Below are 23,485 nucleotides of genomic sequence, written 5' to 3'. Positions count from 1 at the left end.
CTGCCATGGAAACTCACAAACTTCTATTACTTCTCTGAGCACAGAAATTAGGAAGAACAGATGAGCTGAAGAGAATTAAAAACTGCCCATGATCCCCCCTGAAGACTGCATTGTACCTTTCAGGTCTAAAGAGCCATTTCTACATCATTTTCTTTAATGGCTGCCCAGTGTTGTGCGGGATGCTCATTCTATCAGTTCCTTCCTGGTATCTGCTATCATCAAGAACGCTGGCAGGAACATCCCCCATCCACTTAGCAGTATTTCCCTAGGACCTGCTCGGCTACAGGAACACTCTGGTTTTGGGCACAGAGCCATTTGCAAAACAGAGACCTGTGTAAACACATCTCTGGACATATCCGAGTTGATGACTGGATGGGGCATTGTTAGGATTCACCCTCCCAACGGACTGTGCCTGTCTGAGAACCACTCTGGACAAAGCCTGGTGGCCTCTCTGCTCCATGTTGGTTTGGCAGCCGGCACAGGCATGACCCAAGGGGACAGAGCAGGCCCCAGAGGAAGTTGGGAGAGGAGCCTGGTTCGTGGCCTGTGCCGCCGTTCTTCACCCCTTGGGCCAGGGCTTCACCCGCTGGCTGCTTTCCCTGCCCCAGACTAGGCTGCTGGGTCTGGGCATGGGCTGTACATTCTGAAATCGGGCCACCCTAGATAACCCAGAGCTACCGAAGGGCCCCACTGGCCCGCTCCGCGGCAACCCTCCCGGGAGGACCTGAGCCGCTGAGGGCGGGTCGGGACCAGGCCATCCCCCTCCCCCAGGCCTCCTCCCCTGCCCTTCCAGAGCTCGGCGGGCGCCCAGGCAGTTCGGGAGCCCGAACCTGTCGAGCAGGTTTTAAGAGCCGCCGGGACTGAGGCTGGGGAAGGATGCACGGTCTGCCCCGTGCTCCGCGCTCTCTCTCGGTCGCCTGAGTCCCTCGCCTGCCTGACCCGGAGCCGCCGGCGACTCCATGGCGCGCGCACCCAGCCTCCTGGCGCCCCTGCTGAGCCTGGGCCTGGGCCTGAGGCTGGTCCTGAGCCTGCCTGGGGCGGGGGCCATGGACTGTGGGTCCTTCGGCAGGGTGGAGCGCCTGTCGTTCGCCCCGGAGGCCAGGGTCCGGTGGCTGGCCCCTCGCGTTCGCGAGCAGGGGCCCCTGGACCCCCTCTATAGCACAGTGCGCCACTTCCTCTCCGTGGTGCAGCTCAACCCCTTCCCGGCTGGTGAGTGCACCCCTTTCCCCGGTGGGCTTTGGGAAGTGTGGGTCCCAGCCAGCACCCTAGTCCGCCTCCACCTCCTGTGCTCCTACCTGTCAGTAGGCCCTTGAAGTCCCCAGCATCCCCCACCCACACCTTCCCAGAAGCCCCAGAAACCCAGGGGCATCCCCTGAAGACCTTCCTTTGTGACCGTGGACAAGCCCCTTTCCTCTCTGGACCTCAGTTTCTCTGTCCCAAAATAGAGGTAATTACGTTAGCAGTTGTCAAAGACTGAAGATTTCCCTCTGGGTCTAGTGGCACCCAGAGGTTGGAAGGACCAGGAGGGGCCATGGGACCCCTCCCAACCTGTTCCCTGCCTCTTGAGAGGAAGGACTGCCAGGCCAGGCCCCTACTCTGCTTTTAATGGGGCTGGTGGCTTCCCCACATCAGGGCCTACTTGTCTGGCCCAGGAGGAGAGGTGGGCCAGGCCTCCCCTCAGCCATTGCCCTTGTAGCAGCATTGAGGCCTGGGCATCCTGGGATGGGGCCCTGGTGACACTGGCTTCTCCCATGGTGGCATAGTGCTGGGAGGAGCCCCTCCAGAGAGCCCACCTTCACCTGGCAGTGGGAGTAGACACGGGCAGGGCAGTCATGGCCCCCAAGTCCCCAGCCTGACTCTTTCCATAGGGTTGGTAAAGGTCCTGCTTAATGAGCCATCCTCCGTGGAGGTGGATGAGGTGAGCACAGGGGAGGTGTGTGCAGGGGCGGGGAGTTAGAGCTGAGCATGAGGTGGGCAGACAGGGAGGCCTCCCCACCCAGTCACCTTGCCGGGAGTCCCTCCAGGGTGGGGTCTCCAGCGCCCCTTCCCCTCTTTCCCAAGCAGGCTTGATTCTAAACATCCTGATTTTAAATGGCTGTGGGTTGCATGAGCCCACACCTCCCTGGACTTCAGTTTCCTCATCTTTAAGATGATAAAAAACAATAAGGATATATGTGCCATTCACATGGGTTCAAGGAGGAGTGTGCAAGTGCCCGCTGTTTCTGGCTGACCTGTGGAGTCAGGTGTGGGCTGGGGTGGGAGGGCCAGGACAGCCTCTCACGCCTGCTGCCCTGTCCAGGTGGTGCGGTATGAGGCTGGCTACGTGGCATGCGCTGTGATCGCGGGTCTCTACCTCCTGGTGGTGCCCACCGCTGGGCTCTGTTTCTGTTGTTGCCGCTGCCGCCAGCGCTGCGGGGGCCGAGTGAAGACGGAGCACAAGGCAATGGCCTGTGAGCGATGCACCCTCATGGTCTTCCTGCTGCTGACCACGCTCATGCTGCTGTGAGGGGTGCCCAGGTCAGGCGGGAGGTATGGCGGATGCCCAGGGTGCCTGTGGGCATCCAGCAAGCCCCTTTTTCCCCCACATCCGCACAGGACTGGTGTGGTCTGTGCCTTTGTCGCTAACCAGCACACGCACCAGCAGGTGGGCCCCAGTGCTGAGGCCTTGCCTGAGACTCTTCTCAGCCTTCGTGGCCTGGTCTCTGATGTCCCCCAGGTGAGTACTGAGTAACTCCTCACCCTATGTTCCCCTATGAGCAGCAGGCCCAGGCAGGACAGAGTAGAGCAGGTCTTGCTGATTAGCCCATTGCCTACAAATCAGAAAGGGTGTCCCTTTCCAACATGCACCTGACTGCCCCCTGCTGGACAGTTACTGTAATACATCAGTGCACCCACAGTATCCTCGGGATGGATGCCCAGTGGTCTGTGGGGGCCTGGAGAGGGTTGTGGGAGGTGGGCCGGAGTGGAGACTGTAGGAGAACAGGGGAAGAGCATCCTCACAGCCTTGTGTTTGCCTAGGAGCTGCAGGCCGTGGCACAACAGTTCTCCCTTCCCCAGCAGCGAGTCTTGGAGGAACTGGATGGTGAGGGTTACTGGTGGGCGAGTCAGCCCGCAGACCCCTGCTCAGGCCTGCATGGGGGAACTCTTATCCCCTCATCCCAGCTCCACCTGGGAGCGCCCCACAGAGGTGGGGATTGGGCCCCTCTGGGCAGCATGTTAGCCACATTGCCGTAGGACCGAGAAGCCCATGCCCACCCTGCTGAGCCCTGAGCCAGGCCTGGGTAGGCTGGATGGACTGGTGGGGAGGACCCTAGGCTCCTGGGGGCCAGCCCTGCAGACTGCCCTGTGCTTTCCAGGTATCGGCCTGAGCATTGGGGGCAGTATCTACACCCAGCTCCGGAGCACCGTGTATGAGGCCCTGGCCTCAGTGCAAAGCCTGGGCCAGGGTAAGTGGAACCAGTGTTCTGGGTTGTCTCCTGGGGACAGACCTCAGATTCTTCTGCCAGCTCAGCAAGCCCCACCCATGACTCTCCCAGAACTTTCTTCTAGGAAGCCCGCTGGCTAGGATCTCCGCTGATCTCCTGACTTAATGGGCCCTGGGGGCAGTTTCCACTTCAACCTCAGAAGGGAATGGTTGCTGGCCCTTTGATTAGGGGAGGCAGAGATGATCTGCCTTCTGACAGGCCTCTGGGGATGCTGGTAGCAGTGGGGACTGCTCAGTCCAGATGGGTGTTTCTCAGCCCTGCAGGTCTCCATGGACCACTTCCGGGCCCTGAACGCCACCTTGGTGGAGCTGCAAGAGGGACAGCGGGACCTGGAGCTGGCTGTCCCGGAGCACCGGGAGCGACTCCTCATCCGACTGCAGGAGCCCGGCTGCGAGGGCTGCGCAGGGGCCCTGAGTCAAGCCCAAGCCCTGGAGCTGGGAGCTAACTACAGCCAGGTGCAGACCCAGGACCAAGGCCTCTTGGAGCAGGAGAGGCCTCTGCCTGCTCCGCAGGAATCCTGGGGTGTCTCCTGAGGCCCTGCTGGTCCCTTTCCTCCAGCTGCTCCTCCCTCTCCACACACCCAGGGTTAATGATGGCCATCCTGGCAGTGGGGCATGCACTGTGCCGTGGGCTTTGTGGGTATTAGCTCCTTGAGTTCTCACTGCTACCCAGGGCAGTAGGGCCCAAGGGAGTCCCCTTTGTGCACCGCAGGGATCTCTCTCAGGCCTCTCCGTGGCTTTCCCATCCTCCCCTCCCCACCGTTTCAGGTGCCCCCTGTGGGTGATGTCCTGCATCGGCTGAAGGGTGTCCCGGAGGCCAACTTCTCCAGCATGGTCCAGGAGGTTAGTGCCTGCCCTGGGTTAACTGCCTCCTCCCCCACCTGCCTGGGAATTCACAAGTGAGGGGCTTCCCCATCTTGGAGAAACCCAGCTGAACCTAAGACCTGGGTCAAATCAGAGTCTCACCTACTACATGGTGCCCCTGGACTAGAGGCTCATGATGCTGATTCTTGGGTGCACACAGTCTGGTGGGGGAGGCAGGCCTGGAACTCAGAAGGAAGAGTTAGGACCCCCGAGAGAGTGGGACGCTGGAGTGGCAAGAGGGTGAGCACGCAAGCTGAGCCCCAGAGGGCAGGCAGGCTCTCCTGGGTGGAGAGGGCTGTGGGGGAGGGTGCAGCGTGAGTCAGCACCTGTGACCCACGGCCTGGAAAATGCCAGGAAATAGTGAGTCAGCTGTGCCGCTTGGCTGGAGTGGAAGGTTCCCGGAGGAAGGAAGTGGGAGCTGAGGCTGAAGGAGTAGGCTGGAGCTAGACTTTAGGGAAATAGACAGGTAGTCATGTGCAGGACAGGTGGGAGAGACACAGCATGGCACGTGGCTAGGCAAGAGGGATGGGACAGAAAGGACAGGTCTCTGAGGAGCAATGTTTTAGGGAGTTGGGTCAGGCTGAGCCAAGGGAGGGGAGAAGAAACCAACAGAACAAAAGGAAGGCTGTTTTCCCTCTGGGCCTGGTGGCATTGGGGTCACCCAGGCTGGGACACCTGGGTGGAGAGTGGGAGGCACAGCTCCCCTTGTTCTGGCAGGAGAACCTCACCTTCAACGCCCTCCCGTACCTGGCCGACTTTGAAACAGCCAACATGGTCAGAGGTGAGGCCCTGCCAGGGGCTAGGCTGGCTGCCCAGCAAAGAGACTTGTAGAGAGTGGGGTGGGACAGTGGGGTGGAGGGTCAGGGGAGGAGGGTAAGGCTGTCCTCATGGCTGGGTCTGGACAGAGACTGGGCCTGCTCTGTGGTCCCAAATGTTCTTCATGCCCATCTGTCTCCTCCCTGGACCCTTGGTACCTTCCCCATCCCATAAGTCCCTGCTGCTTTGGGCAGAGCTGAAGAACATGGTGGCCCAGCAGCCTGCAGGACTGAGGACACTGGCCGAAGGGTTCCCCGACTGGGAGGCAGCCTCTCACTGGAGCCAGGCACTAGAGAATGTGGCACAGAGTAGCCGCCCCTACCTGAAGGAGGTGCAGAGATATGAGAAATACAGGTGCCTGGGAACCCAGGGGATAGAAACCCAGCCTCTCAGCCACCCTGGGCCCCATTTCCAGCCCCCACCAACCCTGGTTGTACTAAGCCTCTACCTCCATCTAAGCCCCTACTCCCTGGGCCTCTGTGTTCCCATCTTGGCTGTGTGCCTTTGAGATATGAGCCTGGGGACCCCACAGAAGGCACGGGACCTCGAAGTGTCCACATCTGCACTCCTAAAGCCCAGCCTTGGCATCGGAGGCCCCACCCAGCCACTAGGTCCTATGCCAGCCCACCCTGGTGCCCAGCTGCCTCCCTTGGTGACGCCACCCCTTCTCTCTGACAGGTGGGCTCTGGGCTGCGTGCTGTGCTCCGTGGTCCTGCTTGTGGTGGTCTGCAACCTGCTGGGCCTCACCCTGGGCATCTGGGGGCTGGCTGCCAGGGAGGACCCCAGCCACTCAGAAGCCAAGAGCGAAGCTGGAGCCCGCTTCCTCATGGTGTAAGGGCTGGGCACAGGGGAGGGGTCTCTCCCACAGAGCTGGAAGAATTCTTCTCATGCTCGTGAACAGTTCCAGTGTGGCTGCAGCAGGGAGCCCTGGGAATCAAGAGATGAGCTCTTCTGGTGGCTTTAGTACCAACTTGCTGGTGTCCCTGGGAAAATTACTCACCCATCTGGGCCTCAGTGTCCTCGTGTATATAAAAGGGTTGGACAAGAGCAGGAACAGCAGATAAGAAGCACTTCTTCTCCCACACCAGTGGCCACTGTAGTAATCAGGAGTCATTCTTTCCTCCGGAGCCCAGACAGAGCCCCAGAATCCTTTTTAACCTTCAGCAACCAGGCAGCACCACCAGTAGGCGGCACCACCAGAGGCAGAACCTGTTTGCCATCCCTAAATGGGTTGGTCTCTAAGACTAGGGCTGCCATATCCAGTTGTTTAAGTTGGTCACTGCATAAGGGCTCCTGGCTGCAGTCCTGCCTGTTTCCCTCTGAAGCCTCAAACCTTGGCCCAGGCTGTGCCTGTCTCAAAAGAAGGCCTCAGCAGCACTGACCTGGGTTGCTGACCCCCTGGCAGGTCATGGCTGGCAGTGCCAGGTTGCCCTGCTGAGGGCCAACCTCTGGAGCTGTCCTGGGCCCAGAGGTGGGCAGTCCTGTCTCTGAGCAAAACAGCTACCCTCTCCTCTAGGTAGCCAGGGATAGCTGGATAGGGACTGGGGGAGGATAAAGTGGGGCAGTCAGCAGTTCTGAGTCCTCCTGGCCCAGGAGGCTGAGTCCTTGGACGCAGGGTTTGCCTCTCAGGAGAGCTCTGTCCTGGGGCCGACCCATTGACCATGCTGACCCTGGGAGGTGGGTGGGGATGGAGGGTGTGGTCCAGGACAGCCAGCCTGCTCTTCCATCTCACTACTGCCCCTCCATCTTCCCCAGGGGTGTGGGCTTCAGCTTCCTCTTCGCTGTACCCATCATCCTCCTCGTCTTTGCCACCTTCTTGGTGGGAGGCAACGTGCAGACACTGGTGTGCCGAAGCTGGGAGAGTGGGGAGCTCTACGAGGTGGGCCTGCGCCACTCTGGGGCCCAGAGGGAGGTCAGGGGAGATGCAGGTAGAGCCGGAGGGTTAGAAGGATGTGGGAGTCAGAGGGAGCAAAAGGGAGGGAGGGACAGGAGGAATGATGGAAACAGCTAAGGAAGGACAGGAAACCACCAGAAGAAAAGGAGAGAGAGCAAGAGCCAGTGGTCCCTGGGGTAATTAATACCCAGGCCCCAGCAGGGCCCAGGAACTGCACCCAGGCCTGATCCCCTCTGTTTGCAGAGTCTGCAAAATGCGAGTCCTGGTTCCCCAGCACTTCTAGCAGATGAGCTGAGGTGCCAGCCCAGATTCTTTGCTGAAGACCAGGCTGGGCACACCTCCCAGAGATTTGTGGGAAGAGTCTCTGCAAGGAGTTAGGACCCAGGGTGACTGAGTTAGAGGCAGGCTCAGGCTGGAGTCACAGGGGTGTGGTCTCTGCTTACCAGGGTGGTGTGGGACCAGGCCCTAGTGAAGCAGGAGTGCCCTGCCCCGACCCACCTCCAGGCCTGTTTCTCCTGCTCCATCTCTAGTTTGCAGATACCCCCGGGAACTTGCCCTCATCCTTGAACTTGTCCCAACTTCTGGGCCTAAAGAAGAACATCAGCATCCACCTGGCCTATCAGTGAGTGGGAAGCCTGGGCAGGGGCACAGGGCATGAGGAGGGGCCGAGGTGGGTGTCCCAGTAGCGAGGACAGCCCCCACCTGCCATCCTTTCATCTTTAATGCCAACTGTTCTTCTCCAGACAGTGCAAGGAAGGGGCTTCGCTCTGGAGGGTCCTTAAGCTCAATGACTCCTACAACCTGGAGGAACACCTTGACATCAGCCAGGTAAGGGAACTTCCCGGAAGTCTGTGGGGACCCCTCCTGCAGATCCCTGCCCCTCTGGTCTTGCCTTGTGGTAGGACCATCTCCTGAAACCGAGAAGTCTGTGAGAGCAACGGAAGCGCCTCCAGGGCAGAGGCCCCTGCTGCAAGCTCAGGGCCTGGCCCAGGGCCAAAGCATGAGCTTTCTAGCATGTGTAGGTGGATGGGTGAGAGCCTGCAGGATGTGATGAGCTCTGATCACTGTGCTCCGGGAAAAACCAGCCACAGCTGAGATTGTAGCAGGAAAGGATGGTGCCAGCGAATGTGAAGGCGTGTATGTGTGTGTCCTGACCCAGGACAGCTATTGCTGGGATACCACAGTCAGGAGTAGGGTGGTTGGGGCAGGGTGTGTGGCAGTGAAAACGATGGTGATGACCTCAGGTGTCCCTAGGAGAGGGCCCACCAGAGCCCCCTGACTGAACTCACGCAGCTAGTAGGTGCTGACAGGCTCTCCACCCTGCCTGGCCTGTTCCCTTAACCACTGGACTTTACTGGAGCTGGGTGTGTAGAGCTGGAGAATCTTACTCCTGCTGGTGAGAGGCAGGTCTAGGACAGAGAGAAGGAAGATATACTTCATGTGAGGGGACGAACTTTGAGAATGTGGTTTTCCTAAGAATATGCAGAAGCTGTAGCACATTCCCTCCATCCTTTTCTCCACGCCTAAGTGACGTGGGAGTAGAGCTGCCTCGGCTTCCAGGAACTGGGGGAACCTTTCCCGAGCGTATCCTGTGAAGACCCCCATTTCTCCACCTGCCATCCTCCCCCCAGTACATTGAGTCCTGATTCTGCATCCTTTCCAGGAACCTTTCCAACTCCTCTGAGTCCACCATGCATCCTCAGCCCATGGTGTACCATAGCTAAGTGGTCCGGATCTCAGTCCCAGCTCCTTGTATGGAAGTATGTAACCTGGGGCACTTTGCACAGTGCCTTAGCTGCTTCCCTCTTCAGCATCTCTAGCCAGACGAGAGGTCCGTGGAGCAGACCATGTCCCAGTGCTGGGCAGCAGGCACTGCCCCATGGCTGGAGGCTGGCCTGAGAGGCCTGGGAGGGGAGGGGTCCAGTTCACAGAGAGTCTGGACAAACAGGGCTTCAGGTTCAGAGGGACTGGGCAGTCCTTGAGAGCCACCTGGTAACATATGAAATGTGACCTTGAGAGTACTTGTCCTCAAAGGAGATACTAGTGAGCTGAGGTTTAAGAGATAAATGAGACAAGAAGCACTTCCCAGGGCATGAGTAGGGCTCTGCCACCTTCAAACATTTCCTGTACCTGTGTTACTGATGCTGAAATGCTGCTCTAAGACGCCACCGCTAAGAGATTAGGCCTCTTCTCCCTCTGGGGAAGGCACTATGGGGATGGAGAGAAGCCACCCCTTCACCTAGGCTAGCAGCTCTGGGGTCCTGGCTCAGCAGCTGGGCATGCCCCCTACCCAGTCCCCTCCCTCCCAGTATACTGCCAAGCTGCAGCAAAAGTTGGAAAGCTTCAAAGTGGACACGAAGAATCTGGACCTGCTGAGCCCAGCCGCCCACCGGGACCTGGAGGCCCTGCAGAGCAGTGGGCTGGAGAATATCCACTACCCTGGCTTCCTCGTTCAGGTCAGCAGCGAGCACCTCAGTCCAGCCCATGGCAGAACCAGGGGCCTGCATAGTTGCCGGGGGGGTATCTCGTCCTGTCTTGTCTTGGCTCTCCACCTTCCCTTGACTCCTCCATATGTCCCTGGAGCCTCTTCCTCTTTAGGGTGTCCCCAGACCATGTGTCCCCCAGCCCCATTCCCAGCAGCATGTGTCGCTGTTCATGGTCCTGAACCCACTGCCTTGGAGAATGCTGGTGGGAATTCGCCTCTTCATTGGGTTGGGTTACACCAGAACGTGCCTCGTTTTTCCCTTTTATCCTAATGGAAAATGTCTGATATATTTCACAGTTTCAGGGCAGACCCACTGTGACTGACGTGTCAGAGTGGACTTAGCTGGTATGGGCACTTTGAAAAATACTGGGAGTTAGAGGGTTGGGGAGCCAGGGTTCATCCCCTCTTGGCCTTTCCTTTCTCAGATCCGAAAGCCCCTGGTGAACACTGACGTGGAGAAGCTGGCCCAGGAGCTGGGAAGACTGGCACAGACCCAAGTGAGACGGGAGCAGAGGTCTGACTAGGGAAGTAGAAGTCAGAGGGCAGCCTGGGAGGTGGGAGAGGGAGGGAGCACTTGGATTGGGGAGGGGGTGAGGGCAGAGACGGGATTGAGGGCCCACTGGTGAGGGCTGGGGCTCTCTGGTCCCCTGGCGGGGCTTGAAGGTTTTGCAGCACTAGTTCTCACTCAAGCTCTGCCGCAAATTGGTTATGTGGGCAAGTCATTCAACATCTGTGGACCTCAGTTTCTTCCTGTGTGAAGTGGATTATCCTTTAGATACTTAGAGATCAGATGGGGAGACATCACTCCGTCCTTAAGTGCACACTACTGTGGAATAGGGCAGGTGTGAGGTCAGCGTGGCAGATCAGATGTCATGACAGTTGTCCTTGGCAGCTGAAGCTCTACTGGAGAAAATTGGGTTTTTTTATAAATATTCAGAGTTTAAAGAGTTTCTCTTTGAGATGTCATATGCCTCATACCATCCTCACATGACGGGTAGGGCAAGGGGCTTTCCTCAGTTCCAGCAGATGCCACTGCCACTCAGATGGCTTCCGTGGCTGACTTAGGGGCGCCTAGCAAGCAAGGGATGGGCCTAGAACTTAGACTTAGGCCACCCCCAAACCCAGATCAGGCTGAGGAGCTCAAGGAGGCCTTGGTTTTTGGCATCTGAGCCCAGCACTTTCCACATGCCCTCTTTGTATCCGGGTGAACACTTTGGTGAAGGATGTGTTGGCAGAAGCTGTCCTGTCCTGGGCACAGTACGATTCTGATCCCTGTCCCCTCAGAGCAATTCTGTGCTGGGGCAGCAATTGCAGGAGGAGGCCCAAGGGCTCAGAAACCTCTATCAGGAGAAGGTCCTCCCCCAGCAGATCCTCGTGGTAAGTTTGGAGGCACAGGGAGCCTGGGCTCTGGGGCATAAGAGAGGCAGAGAAGGGGCATGAAAGAGGAGGGAGGGCCTCAGAACCCTCCTCTACCATTTGCTTCCCCTAACTAGCCCTGATCTCTTCTCCACAGGCCAAGCTCAATCTCAGTGTCAGGGCCCTGGCATCCTCCACCCCAAGTCTCCAGGTGATTGCTGGGGATGGGAGGTGGGCAGCAGAGGGAAGACAAGTAGGGGCCCAGCTGGCTTGGGACATTGCCTGCTGTCTCTGGTCCCATTGGAGGTTCAGGGTGGGGTGGGAAGACACGGGGGTAGGTAGGCAGGTTCTTGAGAGCCTCTGTGTCACCTGGCTAAGGTGAGTGTGTTGTGTGTTACACGTTGAATTCATGAATGGATGAGTGAGTGACTGCTTTCTGATGGAGCGGGGCGCTGAGTTGAGCCCTTTTCTCCTCCCAGCTGGAGACCTCAGGTGTCCTGCATAGGGTAACTTACTTGAAAGAAGAGCTGCCTACGCAGGCCACCCGTATCCTGAGGAATGTGAGAGGGGGCATGGGACAGGGGCAGGGTCTGCCTCAGAGCAGAGGTGGGTTGAGGGGCTATGCACGTGGGGCTTCCATCCCAGGCTTCTCCTCCCCTGTCCCCTCACCTTGGCTCCCAGAACAGCCAGCTCAGCCTGTCCTGATGGCACCAAGCAGGAGAGGCAAGGGGTGCTGGTTCCTGGGACCCCTACCAGCCCAGGCCTCCTCTCTTTCCTGCAGGAAAGTATGTGTTTCCTGGCCCGGGAGCTGGACTACTTTTCCCAGTATGTGGCCTGGGTGAGAGAGCAGGTGAGTGGGGTCTCAGATACCCCTGGCTTCAAACAAGCTCCCAGCGATACCAGTTCCTCTCCCTGTTTTACCCCTCCTCTGCCCCCTAGAGCTCCTTGGAGGTGCCCTAGGCCTGCAGGATTGAACTTAAACTCCCAGCTCTGTAGCCACACCCCTGCTTTCTGGCTGGGCTCCGCTCACACAACCTCTGCCACAGCCCTTCTCTGCAGCCCGAGTGTGAGCTGGGCCAGCTGTGGCTCTCCAGACCATGCTGTCCACACCTTGGTCCTGTGCCCTTCCCTATGCTGGTGCCCTTGCTTAGCTTGTCTGAGACCAATCCAGCCCTCAAAGCCCACCTCCCCTTGCAGGTGCTTGCTGACCACAACCTCTGCTAGCTATCTAGCATCTGTACTAGGCCGGTGGAGCTCTTGCCTAACCTTGAGTGTCCCTGTGCGTGCATGAGTGAGTATGTGCATGGTGCGCAGTGTATATGTGTGTGCATGCACACACATAAGCATTGCCTGTGCAGTGAGAATGTGACTTAAGGAGCAGTGCTGGGCACACAGCTTAACACTGACTGTTGAATGGGATGGAAGGGGCGGGGGCTGAGCAGTGAGCCTATGTCAGCATGGCCTCATCTCTCTGTGCCCCTGCAACCATGTGTCTGTGTACTACTTTGCAGCAGCTTCCAACTGTCCCTGAGCCTCTCTGTGTCCCTGTCAACCTTTCTCTGAATGTGAGGTATGCCCCTGTGGGGCTGAGCCTCTCCGCATGTGCCTGCCTCATGCTGACACACAGGTGACTCAGCGCATTGCCACCTGCCAGCCCCTCTCCAGAGCTCTGGACAATGGCCGTGTCATCCTGTGTGACATGGTGGCTGACCCCTGGGTGAGTGCCCTCAGCTCATCAGGCCTTATGGTTGTTGAGACCCCCATGAGAGGGGCAGTGAGATCAGGGCATGAGGCAAGGCAGGGCCCCTGCCCTCAGGCCTGCACCCCAGCCCTTCCCCTCAGTTCTGAGAATGCATCCCAGTACCCCTCATTAAAGTTGGGGGACTGGGGTGTGGGGTGGGGTGGGGAGGTCGCTGCTCAGCTGCAGTGACCTAACCTCACATCCTCCACCCCAGAATGCCTTCTGGTTCTGCCTCTCGTGGTGTGCCTTCTTCCTGATCCCCAGTATCGTCTTCGCCGTCAAGACCTCCAAATACTTCCGTCCCATCCGGAAACGCCTCAGGTGAGGAGGCTGCCAAGACTGTGGGGAAAGTGGGGACCCAGGAAGGGTACTTCTGGCTGTGGACCCCCTGCCCCACCCCTCCTGAGGCCTCCCAGGTGGAGGAGGCTCATGCCTAGCCCTGAAGAGTCACACACTCAGGAGCTCGGGGGCCAGGCAGGTGCTCCCGGGGCCTGCTCCATCTTGTCCTTCCTGGAGCACATCCACCCAGGCACAGCTCTGTGGAATTCTTCCTGCCCCTGGAGAGCTTCCAAGGTGGGCAGCTGAGGGGCTGGGGGTCTCCACCTGGTCCTCATGCCCCTTTCTCTGCAATGCCACAGCTCCACCAGCTCTGAGGAGACTCAGCTCTTCCACATTCCCCGGGTCACGTCCCTGAAGCTGTAGGGCCCCTGTGGGTGAGTCTCTCCGCCCTCTTAATTCCTTGATGCTGGGGTGGACGTGAGATGGAAGGGAAACCGGGACCTCTAGGTCCCAGGGAGGCAGTAGGTTCTGGGATTTGGCGGGGTCTGGGTGTTGGGTGTGGCACGTCCGGTGGCAGGGCAGACAGGCCCTGGCCCCGCCCCATCTCCCGCCCCCTGTTTGGTTCTTGATGTAACAGTGATATTTGCTGGCTGTGAGGTGATGCCCACGCCGCCTGCCTTCCCCCTTGGACTTGGCCCGGACCAGAAGACTTGGGTTGCTCTTGTCCCAGAGCCCAGGCTGGCAGCCAGGCCTGGACTGTCTCTCACCTCCAGTTACCTGACCCCATTTGCCTGTCTGCTTTCTAACCCCTTTCTGCTCATGAACCCCTTCATTCATTCTCAAAAACACACTTGAGTTTTGTTGAGCTACAGAGCCAACAGGTTCTTCCAGTGTCTAACCCTTATCCTTCTTGCTGCAATATGTTAGCACCAGGAAGAGCCTGTTCTCCACCTACCGGAAGCCCTTGCTCTGCCCTTGGGTGGGACAGAGGCCCTGTGCGATCCCACTCTGTCCCCGCCCTCCCCTCCTCATGCCCCACCACAACCCCTCACCAAGCTCCTTGCCCCTTTTCCTCATTTAGCCTCCCAACTTACCCCAGCTTCATTCTGTCCCTTCTCCAGTCCTTTATCCTCCCTCCAGGAAGCCCTTTTCCCCCTTCAACCCCTCTTTACCTTATCCTGCTATCTTGCTGGCCCCCAGGAATCCCTCCTGTCCAACCAAACTAATCAGGTGAAGTCACCAAGCAGGCCAGGGGCCACCATGGCCCAGGCATGGGCCACCTGCAGACTCTGCCTCATGGCCCCTGAGCCCTCCACTGCCTGGGGAGCTGAGGTCCCTCAGTGGGGTGAGGGAGGCCTGCCTGAAGGCTGAGTCCCGTGCCTGCATCCTGGGTTGGAAATAGTGCTGCTGGCCCTCAGCTCCTCTCTGGGCACTGACTCCCTTGGAAGGTACCTGGGGCCTGGGCCAGAGCAGGGACTCCCCCTAGGTTCCCCAGAAGTTCCCTCTACATCAGTCCCCAACCCCCAGCTTTCCTGGGAGCGATCTTGTGGCCACACAGGACTGTGCCCACTGGCCCTTCTCCTTCTGTCCAGTGCATGTGGCCTAGGGTCATCCCTGGCCCATCCCGTGCCCTCTGCATGCTGGACACTGAGGTCCAGAAATGGGGAAGAGGAGGAAGGGAGAGGCGAGGGGATGGATAGGGCCTCAGATCCATTAAAGTATTCTCGCTTCCTAAGCCTTGCCCTTGGGTCTTTTACAGCGGCCCTCCCAGCTGGGGCCCCTGGCAGTCGGTGTTTCACGAGTGTTTGTGGAAGGAGACTCAAGGGCCCTTCTGACCACAGGCATCCAGGGGTTACCCCACAGCAGATGGGGAACAGGGCCCACTCAGGGAGCGGGCAGACCTGGGCTTGCAATCTGGCTCAAACGCCTGATAGCTGGGGTGCCTCGAATATGTTATGTGGGTCCCCTAGACCTCAGTTCTCCGTTTATGAAATACAGTTAACAGTCATAGCCAACTCATAGGGTTGTGAAAAGCAAGGCAATGTGTGGAAAGCCCATGGCAGGGGCCTGGCACAAAACACATGCTCCTGTGCTGCTATTTTTTGCCATGACTGCTCTGGGCCAGGGACAGAGCTGGGTCTGGGCAGGTACAAGGGAAGAGGGAGGTGGGTCCCTGTTCCATGGTGCAAAGCCCTGTAACACTGTATAGTCTGCTTTGTTTCAGGGGGTGGTTATGTTTAATTACATCTTACAAACCAGCAGCAAATTTACTACTAGGAATTAGAGTGGTGTGTACACAGTGTACTGTCACTATGGCAAACACACTCTCAAACAAGCATTGAATGTAGCATAGTTGCCTCTTTTTGGCTTTTCCAGGGTTTTCTGGCTTGTTTCTCCTCTGTTGCCTTGCACAGGGGGACTGTAGCACCCTGCACTTCAAGAATGAAACTGATGGGGTAAAAATAGAAATAGAAAATGATTAAAAAATCATTTCTAGTTCTTTATCATAATTGCCTATCTTATCTTTTATATATTTGATCAAACCAAGCAGTTACTTTAAATTTCAGTAACTCCCTTATATGGATCCTGTATGAGTCTGTCTCTAGCCTCTATTGTTTCTCTTGTTTTTTGTTCATTTGTCTTGTTTCCTCACATACCTGGCAATTTGTTACTGGGTACTGTGCATTATATCTGAAAACCTGTAGAAATAATCTGAGGCATAGAATGAAGTAATCTCCCTCCATGAGTATTATATTTACACATGGAAGGTGTCTTTGGATCTAGCCAATCAGGACTGTTTTAATCCACTTGCAGGGACTGAGATGATTTGGGGTCCCAACTGAAATCATAAAAGATTGCCAGGTACCCTCTACTCTTGGTGGGCTCAGTTTTTGCCCCCTTAGTCCCAGAGGCTGTTAACGAGCTCGCTCATCATCTCCTGGAATCAGCGGACCCCCAAGGGAGAAAGCAGCTCCAGATGCCAGGCGCATGTCTCTGTTTCCTTCTTTCCCGAGATCTTGGCCCTGTGATTCTTCCCTGCCTGTTTGCTCCCTGATCCCCCCCATCAAACTTTGAAAAAAATTTATTTTGAGCAGCTTTTTAAAGTTGTTCTCAGATGGGAATTTAATTCTAATGATCTACTCCACCACGATCAGAAGTAGTGGTCATGAAAATTAACTGATTTTCCCTCTGGGAACTGGGAAAGGCTGCCACTCACTGACTCTGGTATCCAGAAATCTTTGCCCAGACAATGGGACATTAACTTTCCAAAGGAGCATAGCTTGGAGAGTATGGCATAGGCTCTGGTAACCTGGGGATAAGGATGACACTCTTGGCAGGTGACAGAGAGACAGAAATAGCAACAGAGAAAAGTATATTACATATTTTCCCAGTTTGAAAATGCTGGGATCCTAAAATGCCAGTCGTACTTTAGGTGCAAAACTAAAGCCCTTCATGGTCACGTGCTGATCTGTCCTAAAGGAGTGGTGGGTGGGGGGCTGTCCTTGTTTCCCGGTTGAGCAAGTGAAGCTCCAAGAAGCTACATGCTGGTTCAAGGTCTCTGAAGTTGGAGCCCAGCCAGACTTGGGTTCAGGTCTCCTGGCCCTGGTGGCCCTGGCTGTGCTGCCAGTTGCCATTTTCAGTGGGTGTGCAGTGGGGGAGGCCCTGTCTCCAAGGAGGTTTGATCCGAGTGTCCTTGCTGTCCCTATGGCAGGAGGGACGACAGATTGGAGGCCCCAGGGTGTTCTGCCAGCCTCTTCAGTCTGGCCATCCCAGACCAAAGACCCTGTGAGCCATAAGTGGCAGATTCTGCCAAAGACATACCACGTGAACCAGGGCCTCTGAGGTCCCAGGTGGTTGGCCAGGACCATTCCAGTAGGCTCCAGGTGTGCAAAGGAAGGGCCACATGGCTAGGGATCTGCTCAGGCTAGCTGAGGAGACAAGCAAAAAGTGTTAACATCTTTTGAGCTCTGAGTATAAACTCAGAAGTGTGCCAAGCAGTTCACATAAGTTAACTAAGAGGTAGGCACTATTATTCACATACTTACGATTGAGAAAACCAAGGCACAGAGGCATGCAGGCTTAGTAGAAAGGGCACAACTTATCCAAAAGGATCAACTGGTGATGGCATTTCAGGTGGTAGCTGAATTCTCTGAAGTCAGCCCATGGCCCAGCTCTGGGTGCATGTTGGCAGTGCACCCCTCCTCTACCCTCCCAGGGCCAGGGCCTGTCCACTCCTAGCTCCTAGTGTCTGGGCTCTCTGGGGACTGAATGCCAGGGTCTGACCCAGGAGGCTAGGAGCCAGCCTGGTCCACAGGCCACGTGCTGAAAAGAAGCCCCTTCTCCTTGGTCCCTAATCCTTGCTTGCCTTCCTGGATGTGCCATTCCTGGAGCAGTTGGCACACAGCCATCTTACACGATGCACTGACCACTGCAGCCAGGGGCAGGGGGCAGGCCGGTGTGTGCAGAGAGGTGACCCCGGCCCTGGACCTCTGCAAGTGATGCAGAATTTTAGGCAGCCTGAACCCTCCCCACACTGAGGTATCTAGGAGTCAACTGTTGAGTTAGAGGAGGGAGATTCGGGGGACATAAACTGAACCCTGGCAGAGGGGTGCCCTTGCTTCAAGTCAGAGGATGGGGGCTTTAAAGATCCCCCAGAGAGCTTCGTGGTGTCCGTGCAGTTTGAGAAATCCAGTGGACTGATGTCTGGCCCCCATCTGCAAAGCCTAGAGGGCAAGAGCCAGGCGGGCTCCTTTGCTGGCCATGCCTCAGAGAGGGCCGCTGGTCCCAGTGAGGGCATCATGGGAGGGAGTCAGTGTGGGCTCTCAGGCCTGGTGCCAGGAGGCTCGCCTGGAGAGGGAACAGACCTCAGCAGAGAGAAGGTGGAACTGCCATGGGGTGTTGGGGCTCCTTGGCCCCCTTTGGGCCTTTGTGAAATACCCTAGTAAGGTGGGTGGCAGGGAGGTGCCCAGCAGTGGCCAGGCTCTGGGGTCTTGGGGACATGCCCACAGGAGGGTGAGGTGTAGCTTTACACATCCACCAAGCCCCAGTGCAGTTCCAGGAGAGCTCCAGCGGGGCCCCGGCAACAGCCCCTGCTGCCCACGGGCCCCACTGCAGAGCAGGACGGCTGGCCGCCACAGGGGCCTGGGCCTGAGCTAGGCCATGCTGTGGGAAGGGACCGAACTGTTGTATCTCCCCACAGAGCAGCATCCTGGGCCTGCCAGGTCTCTGTCCAGCTGCGAGAGGGCAGGACCAGGGGCCGGTGAGGTCCGGTGGAAGACGCAGTACGGCTCCATGCAGTGGCTTTGCTGCCCCACAGCCGTGCTGGCTCAGCAGTGTGGTGATGCCCTGGGCCAGCAGCATCCGGGTGGGGTGCCATTTTGGGGCAGATATTTTTGAGCTCCTGTGAAGAAGGGCTTCACATGACCCCGAGGGGCCTTCCTTACCTGCTAGGGCTCTTGGTGGGGTGCGGACCCAAAACCTGACACTGTGCTGATGCCCTCTCTCCCCTCCACACCCCGTTGGCCAGGGACCGGAGAGTCATGGCCCAGGAAAAGAGACTAGAGAAAAGATCTAGGCGGGGGCTCTGTGGAGCCAGGTTTGACGTGCTGAAAGAGGGGGGCTGTGAGCTTGGGACTGGAGTGGAGGGGACTGTGAGCAACAACTCAGGAAGGTCCAGAAAACCCCAAGACTTGTGGGTAGGAGCCGTGAGAGCCCTCCCCAAGGTGGGGTTAGAGCAGGGCCTTAGCCAGCCGGAAGGGTTCACCACTGCCTCCTCTTAGAAGTGATGAGCTCGAGTGCACCGTAAGGAGTCACAGCCGTCCTCCAGGCTGGAACGATCCCTCCCTCTCCCCCTTCCGAGTCCCATCCTTGGGCTCCCCACCTGCTGCCCTCCGATGTGAGGAAAACCACAGCTGAAATCCATCAGCCTGAAGGGTTCATGCCAACAAGGGGAGGTTCTCTCGCAACCTTCCTTAGCCTTTTTTGGGTCTCATAACTGCCAAAGAATCTCTGGACTCCCAGACCCACTCCCAGAACATTTGCAGTGGCCTCTGCACTGCTGTTGCAGCCTCCCAGCCCCGGTGAGGCCCAGTGAGGAGCCCGGCTTCAGGGAGTCCCAGGCCTCCAGCCCCTCCTGCCCTTCTCATTCCTGCATTCCCAGTGTTGAGGCCCAGCAGGAAGTCCCTGGGGCTCTGGAAAGGGCCATGGACTGGGCAAAGATGTGGCATGGGCACCCCCCAGATGTGTGCTTAAATAGGGGCTTCCCCTTGGTGGTTGCTTCAGTGGGAGCTTCCCTAGGCCCAAAGGCATGGGGACGTGATGGGGGAGAGCAGCGGTCCTGTTCTGTCGCAGCTTAAAGCTCATTAGCTCGGAAGAAAGCATCTCCAGGTAGTAGGAGCTCGGTGAGCCTGCCAAGTGGTCTGGTGGTGGGTGCTTCTCCAGAGGGCAGCACTGGCTTGGGGAGTGGGCTTCTGTGACCCTGCCTCCTGCGACAACACCATAAGTAAGGCCTGGCTGCCTTACCCGGTGTGCTGGGTAAGTTTCCACGCCGATGTACGGAACATGGAGGGTGGGGGATCCTCCATGGGTCCACTTTGGGGGATCCACTTTGGGATGAAATTAACAGGTTTTTTGTATCAGGTCTGTCCTTTTCTAGCCTATGACCCTGGGAAAATCCTATAACTTTTCTGGGTCTCTCCTCTGCAGAGTGAGACCATGATACTCACCTTCCTCGCCCCTGTGAAGTGAGCCCTGCTTGTGGGAGCTTGCTCTGAGGCAAAGGTCACCAGGAAGGCATCTGGACTGACAGGGAACTTGGCCTCTCACCTGACAGCTGTACACGGGGCTTGCTGTCACCGTCCTCCCAGGACACAGCAGTGTGCTAGGACCAGTGAGTGCAAGGTCCAGCCTGTTCTGGAAGTCCAGCAGCGCCAGACACCGGGGTCGCCTCCGCTCTGAAGACCAGCCTTCCTTGCCTCAGTGGGTCAACAGCTCCAGGCTATTTTTTCCCTGAGGATCTGAAAGTTGGAGCTAATTGGCTGGCTAAAAAAAAGAAAGAAAAGGAGAAGGGCGGGCAAGTGTTTCTGTTCCGTCTGCAAAGGAGGGGGTGTCTCAGGGCTCTGTTGCCATGGGAACTACTGGCACAGGCTGGCTCCTTGGGGTGCAGAAAAGGGAAACTTGGCAGAGGTTTTAGGCACCTGGTTCCTGGGTGGTTTCCCTGGGGACTGAGCAAATGCCCAGGAGGCTGCCCTCCCGAGGGGTAGGGAGGCTCTCTGCTCTCTAGGATGCCCAGGGGCCCTCGCCCTTCCCCCCAGTTGCCGACCCAGGAGATCCGGCAGGTCCCTCAGCCTCCCTGATGTGGTCCCAAGCTCGGACCCAGGCACCAAATGACAGGCCTTGGAGAGATGGGCTACTTCGGGGGTCTCAGGGGCTCGGGCTTGGCTGGGGCGAGGGGAGAGCTGCTCCCACACCGCAAGCCCCTCATGGGGTAAAAGAGGTAGTTAAGGGTGGGGAACAGATGAAAGAGACGAAAGAGCCCCTGTGTGTGACATGATGTGGTCATGGTGACTGTCGCCATCTCCTGCGGTGTGGTCTCATCGGTGAGGCCATTTTGGACCCAGGCAGGGCCGCAGAGTGATGTCCCCACCAGGAAGATGCTACAGAGCCGGGGTGGCAGGGAGGCTGGAGAAATCCCAGGGAGACCCCAGGCCCTGGCCCAGTGGAACCCCCTCTGTAGTCCATCTTGACTGCGAGGTTGACTGCTGGTCACTCCACTGCTATCATTAGGAAGGGCCAGCAGCACGGGGAGTAGGCAGCTGGGTGGGGGTGGCCTGCTCTGTAAGATGCCTCCAGGGGCGCCCCAGGCTCCCTGCTGTCCCCTGCCCTCTCCAGGCAGGAACACCTGCTGCAGCTCCCCTTCCCCTCAGCCCAGGCTCTCTGCACCCCCACCCGGGGGAGCAGGGAGTTGTGTGTTAGAGAAAGAGAAAGACTGCAGGGAAGGCCCAGAGGGAGATGCTCAGAGTCACACAGAAAGACTTCAACAGGCTGAGAGGGCAGGGAGCCATTCATAGAGTGGGACAGATAGCCTGGGAGGGAGACCAAAAATGTGAAAGAGAGAGAGAAAGACGTTGAGAGAAGAAGGAGGCAAGCAGAAGGGGTGGAGCGGGGAGAGGCAGGCAGGGAGGGAGGGATGGGCAAGGGGCGGGCGAGGAGGCAACCGTAACAATTACGTCTGGGTCCAGGCAAACATGAGGCAGCTGCCAGCCAACCCAGCAGTCCTCTTCTCCTCTGCTGGGAAGCAGGGAGGCTAGCAACAGTTTCCTTCAGCACCCAGGATGCAGCGGGCCAAGGTAGGCACTGTGGGCTGGGGGCTTGCCCGGAGGTGGGGAGCAGGGGCTTCTGGGGGTGCCCTGGACCAGGGAGCCTTTTGTGCCTCCTTTTCTGACTCAGTCCCCTGCTGTCCCCTGCAGGGTCATTTTTAGGAAAGTAAGTGTTGGGGTGTCCTGGCTGGGAGACTAAAATCTTGGCACCCCATTTGGACAGGAGAGGCTTTAGGTGTCTGTGGAGCAGAAGCCGGACAGAGGATTTGGGAGGAGCTGTGTGGTGGGTCCTGCTTAGTTAGATCGCTGGACCCTGGGCCTGGCCCACAGCCCTTGGAGTTGGGTTGGGCTGTGTGCTGGGAGGGGGTGTCAATTGCTTGAACGCTGGTCAGTGAATGACTCTCTTAAATATGGGATGATTAATGAACGCCCACTTCCTAAGGGCTGTGAGACCCCAAACAAGACACCTGCTAATATTCCCTCTCTGTAGGGGCTTCTAGGAGGTTGGGGAGAGAGAGGTAGGGAAAATGCCTGCGACAGAGTTCAGGAAATAGTGGTGGGGCATTGGGAAGGATAAAGGACAATTAAATGAAGAAGAATGAGCACAATTTGCACTCAGAAAACCTGTCCTGTTGCCTTGTAAGCTCTTCACATGTTTGGGACAGTTTTGCTTTGGAAGGAAGAAAAAGCACCAGGATTAGATCTGGCTGCTCGTAACAGAATTCCCCAAATTAACAGTGGTTTGAATAAGGTTGGTTGCATTTCTTTCCCAGGCGTAAGTCTGGAGGGAGGTGGTGGAGGGCTGTCACAGAGTCCCCGTGGTTGGCAGGGACACAGGCACCATCTGTCTCACTGGCTTCCATTGTTGAGGTTACCTCAAGGGCCAACATGGATGCTGGAGCTCTAGCAAGCACACGTAGGCAGCAACAAGTAGAAAGAAAGAGGAGCAAAAAGACCTCAATAAAATGAGGGTCTGTGAATAAGGAAGAATGGATACTGGGCTGGCATCTCCCACTCTCCACCCAACTGCACCCCTTAGAGGTGGATTCCTGCCTCTTGTTCACCCATGAGGACAAGCGGCCCAGAGGGGGCTGGGGACCCGCTCCAGGCCACACTGCCCCAGAGCCTGGGCTGCCCTGCCCTGTCTAGTCCATCTCCCAGGGGACCAGGAGCATGGTGACAGGGCACGTTGGAAAGGTGCTTTCTCTCTGGTTTCCTCAAATCTCCCCAGCCACCTCCAGGCAGGCAGGGCAGGAGTAGAGAAACTCAGGCCCTTGTCATGAGCTCACAGGCTATGTGCTCACTGTACACACATGTCACAGCACAGTCATGTGCACCCACAGGCGTCGGTATGAGCATGCAGGGCACGGCCATACCCTGTGACCATGCCCACTGCTGACGGTGCTGCATGGCCTGCACGCACGCAGAGGCAGGGATTTCTAGGCAGGCTGCTCCAGATATGCACCAGACAGGAGATGAGCCTCCTCTTGCTTCCCTCTGTGGGCCCTACTGCTGGGAGGCCGCCTGCTGCCCCTGCCAAGTGGACAGAGTGAGTGGCTTGGGTCCTGCAGGTGCTTCTGGCCCTTCCCTTGGCCATTGTGACCCCATGCTGCCTTCTGCCACCCCTGCCCCACTGGATCGCACTGGCCTTGTGCCTGCCAGTGGCCTGCATGTGACTGGCCTCGCTAGAGCTGGAATGGATCCCACACTTTCCAGTGCTGGCCAGGAAGGGATGGTAGTCTTAGGGGAAGCTACCTCTCAGTTCACCAAGGTCAGCAGGGGCATGGCAGGAAATAACCTTCCTCTCCAGTGGTAGCAGGGACTGCAATTCAGAGTACAGGCTGGGAGAAGGCCCAAGGGACCTGGCCTCAGCTGCCCCCAATAACACACTGTGGGTGTTCAGCCCCTCCACCTCTCTGTGGGCTCCATCCTCCATGGACCTTCCATGCACAGCATCCCAGGAAGGCAGGTGCTGTCACTGCCCCTTACACAGACACTGAGTCTCAGAGAGGCGAGTGGCCTGTCCAGTGCAGCACCAGGACTTGAACCACCTGAGCTCCAAGGAGAGCAGAGCAAAGAGAACTGCAGGCTGAGCTGTGTGGCACTGGCTTCCGTCCTGGTCTTCAGGGAGTGAGGTCTTCATGCCGGCATGTGCATCAGGAATCTGCCCAGCTTCCAGCCTTCTTGCAGGGCACCTGCTCCCCCATTTCCAAAGATAGTAAAGCCCTGAATTGAGATGGGGAATGAA

The 23,485-nt window shown here is 57.6% G+C and overlaps 2 protein-coding genes across 11 annotated transcripts in view; both read left to right on the top strand.

Annotated features, from left to right (window-relative positions):
* The first annotated feature begins 438 nt into the window (after positions 1-438).
* PROM2 (prominin 2) lies at positions 439-20,975 on the top strand. Of its 6 annotated transcripts, none has more exons than XM_017659790.3 (24): positions 447-1,209; positions 1,869-1,918; positions 2,300-2,502; positions 2,596-2,716; positions 3,019-3,082; positions 3,357-3,446; positions 3,741-3,940; positions 4,253-4,327; positions 5,066-5,129; positions 5,359-5,518; positions 5,843-5,995; positions 6,920-7,043; positions 7,589-7,680; positions 7,802-7,886; positions 9,368-9,514; positions 9,969-10,040; positions 10,828-10,920; positions 11,057-11,110; positions 11,379-11,459; positions 11,681-11,749; positions 12,527-12,616; positions 12,855-12,961; positions 13,279-13,353; positions 19,625-20,975. In XM_017659790.3, the coding sequence occupies exons 1-23, from the start codon at positions 960-962 to the stop codon at positions 13,340-13,342; spliced, it is 2,508 nt and encodes an 835-aa protein (XP_017515279.3). In that variant the 5' UTR covers positions 447-959; the 3' UTR covers positions 13,343-13,353; positions 19,625-20,975. The 6 variants fall into 6 exon arrangements, with proteins under 6 accessions (XP_036850551.2, XP_017515279.3, XP_017515278.3 ...); XM_017659789.3 differs by lacking the exon at positions 19,625-20,975 and adding an exon at positions 13,557-14,654; XM_073240544.1 differs by having other exon boundaries at positions 1,048-1,209; positions 2,300-2,450.
* A 147-nt stretch (positions 20,976-21,122) lies between these two features.
* Positions 21,123-23,485, top strand: part of KCNIP3 (potassium voltage-gated channel interacting protein 3) — a 78,304-nt gene continuing 75,941 nt past the window's right edge. For all 5 annotated transcript variants that reach the window (XM_073240568.1, XM_036994660.2, XM_017659785.3 and 2 more), the window contains exon 1: positions 21,123-21,267. In XM_073240568.1, the coding sequence (XP_073096669.1) occupies positions 21,253-21,267 (15 nt within the window). In that variant the 5' untranslated portion in view covers positions 21,123-21,252. The remainder of the gene's footprint in view (positions 21,268-23,485) is intronic.

The sequence above is a fragment of the Manis javanica genome, chromosome 1 (assembly GCF_040802235.1).
Source record: "Manis javanica isolate MJ-LG chromosome 1, MJ_LKY, whole genome shotgun sequence".
NCBI lineage: Eukaryota > Metazoa > Chordata > Mammalia > Pholidota > Manidae > Manis > Manis javanica.
This window is presented reverse-complemented; position numbering and strand designations above follow the sequence as displayed.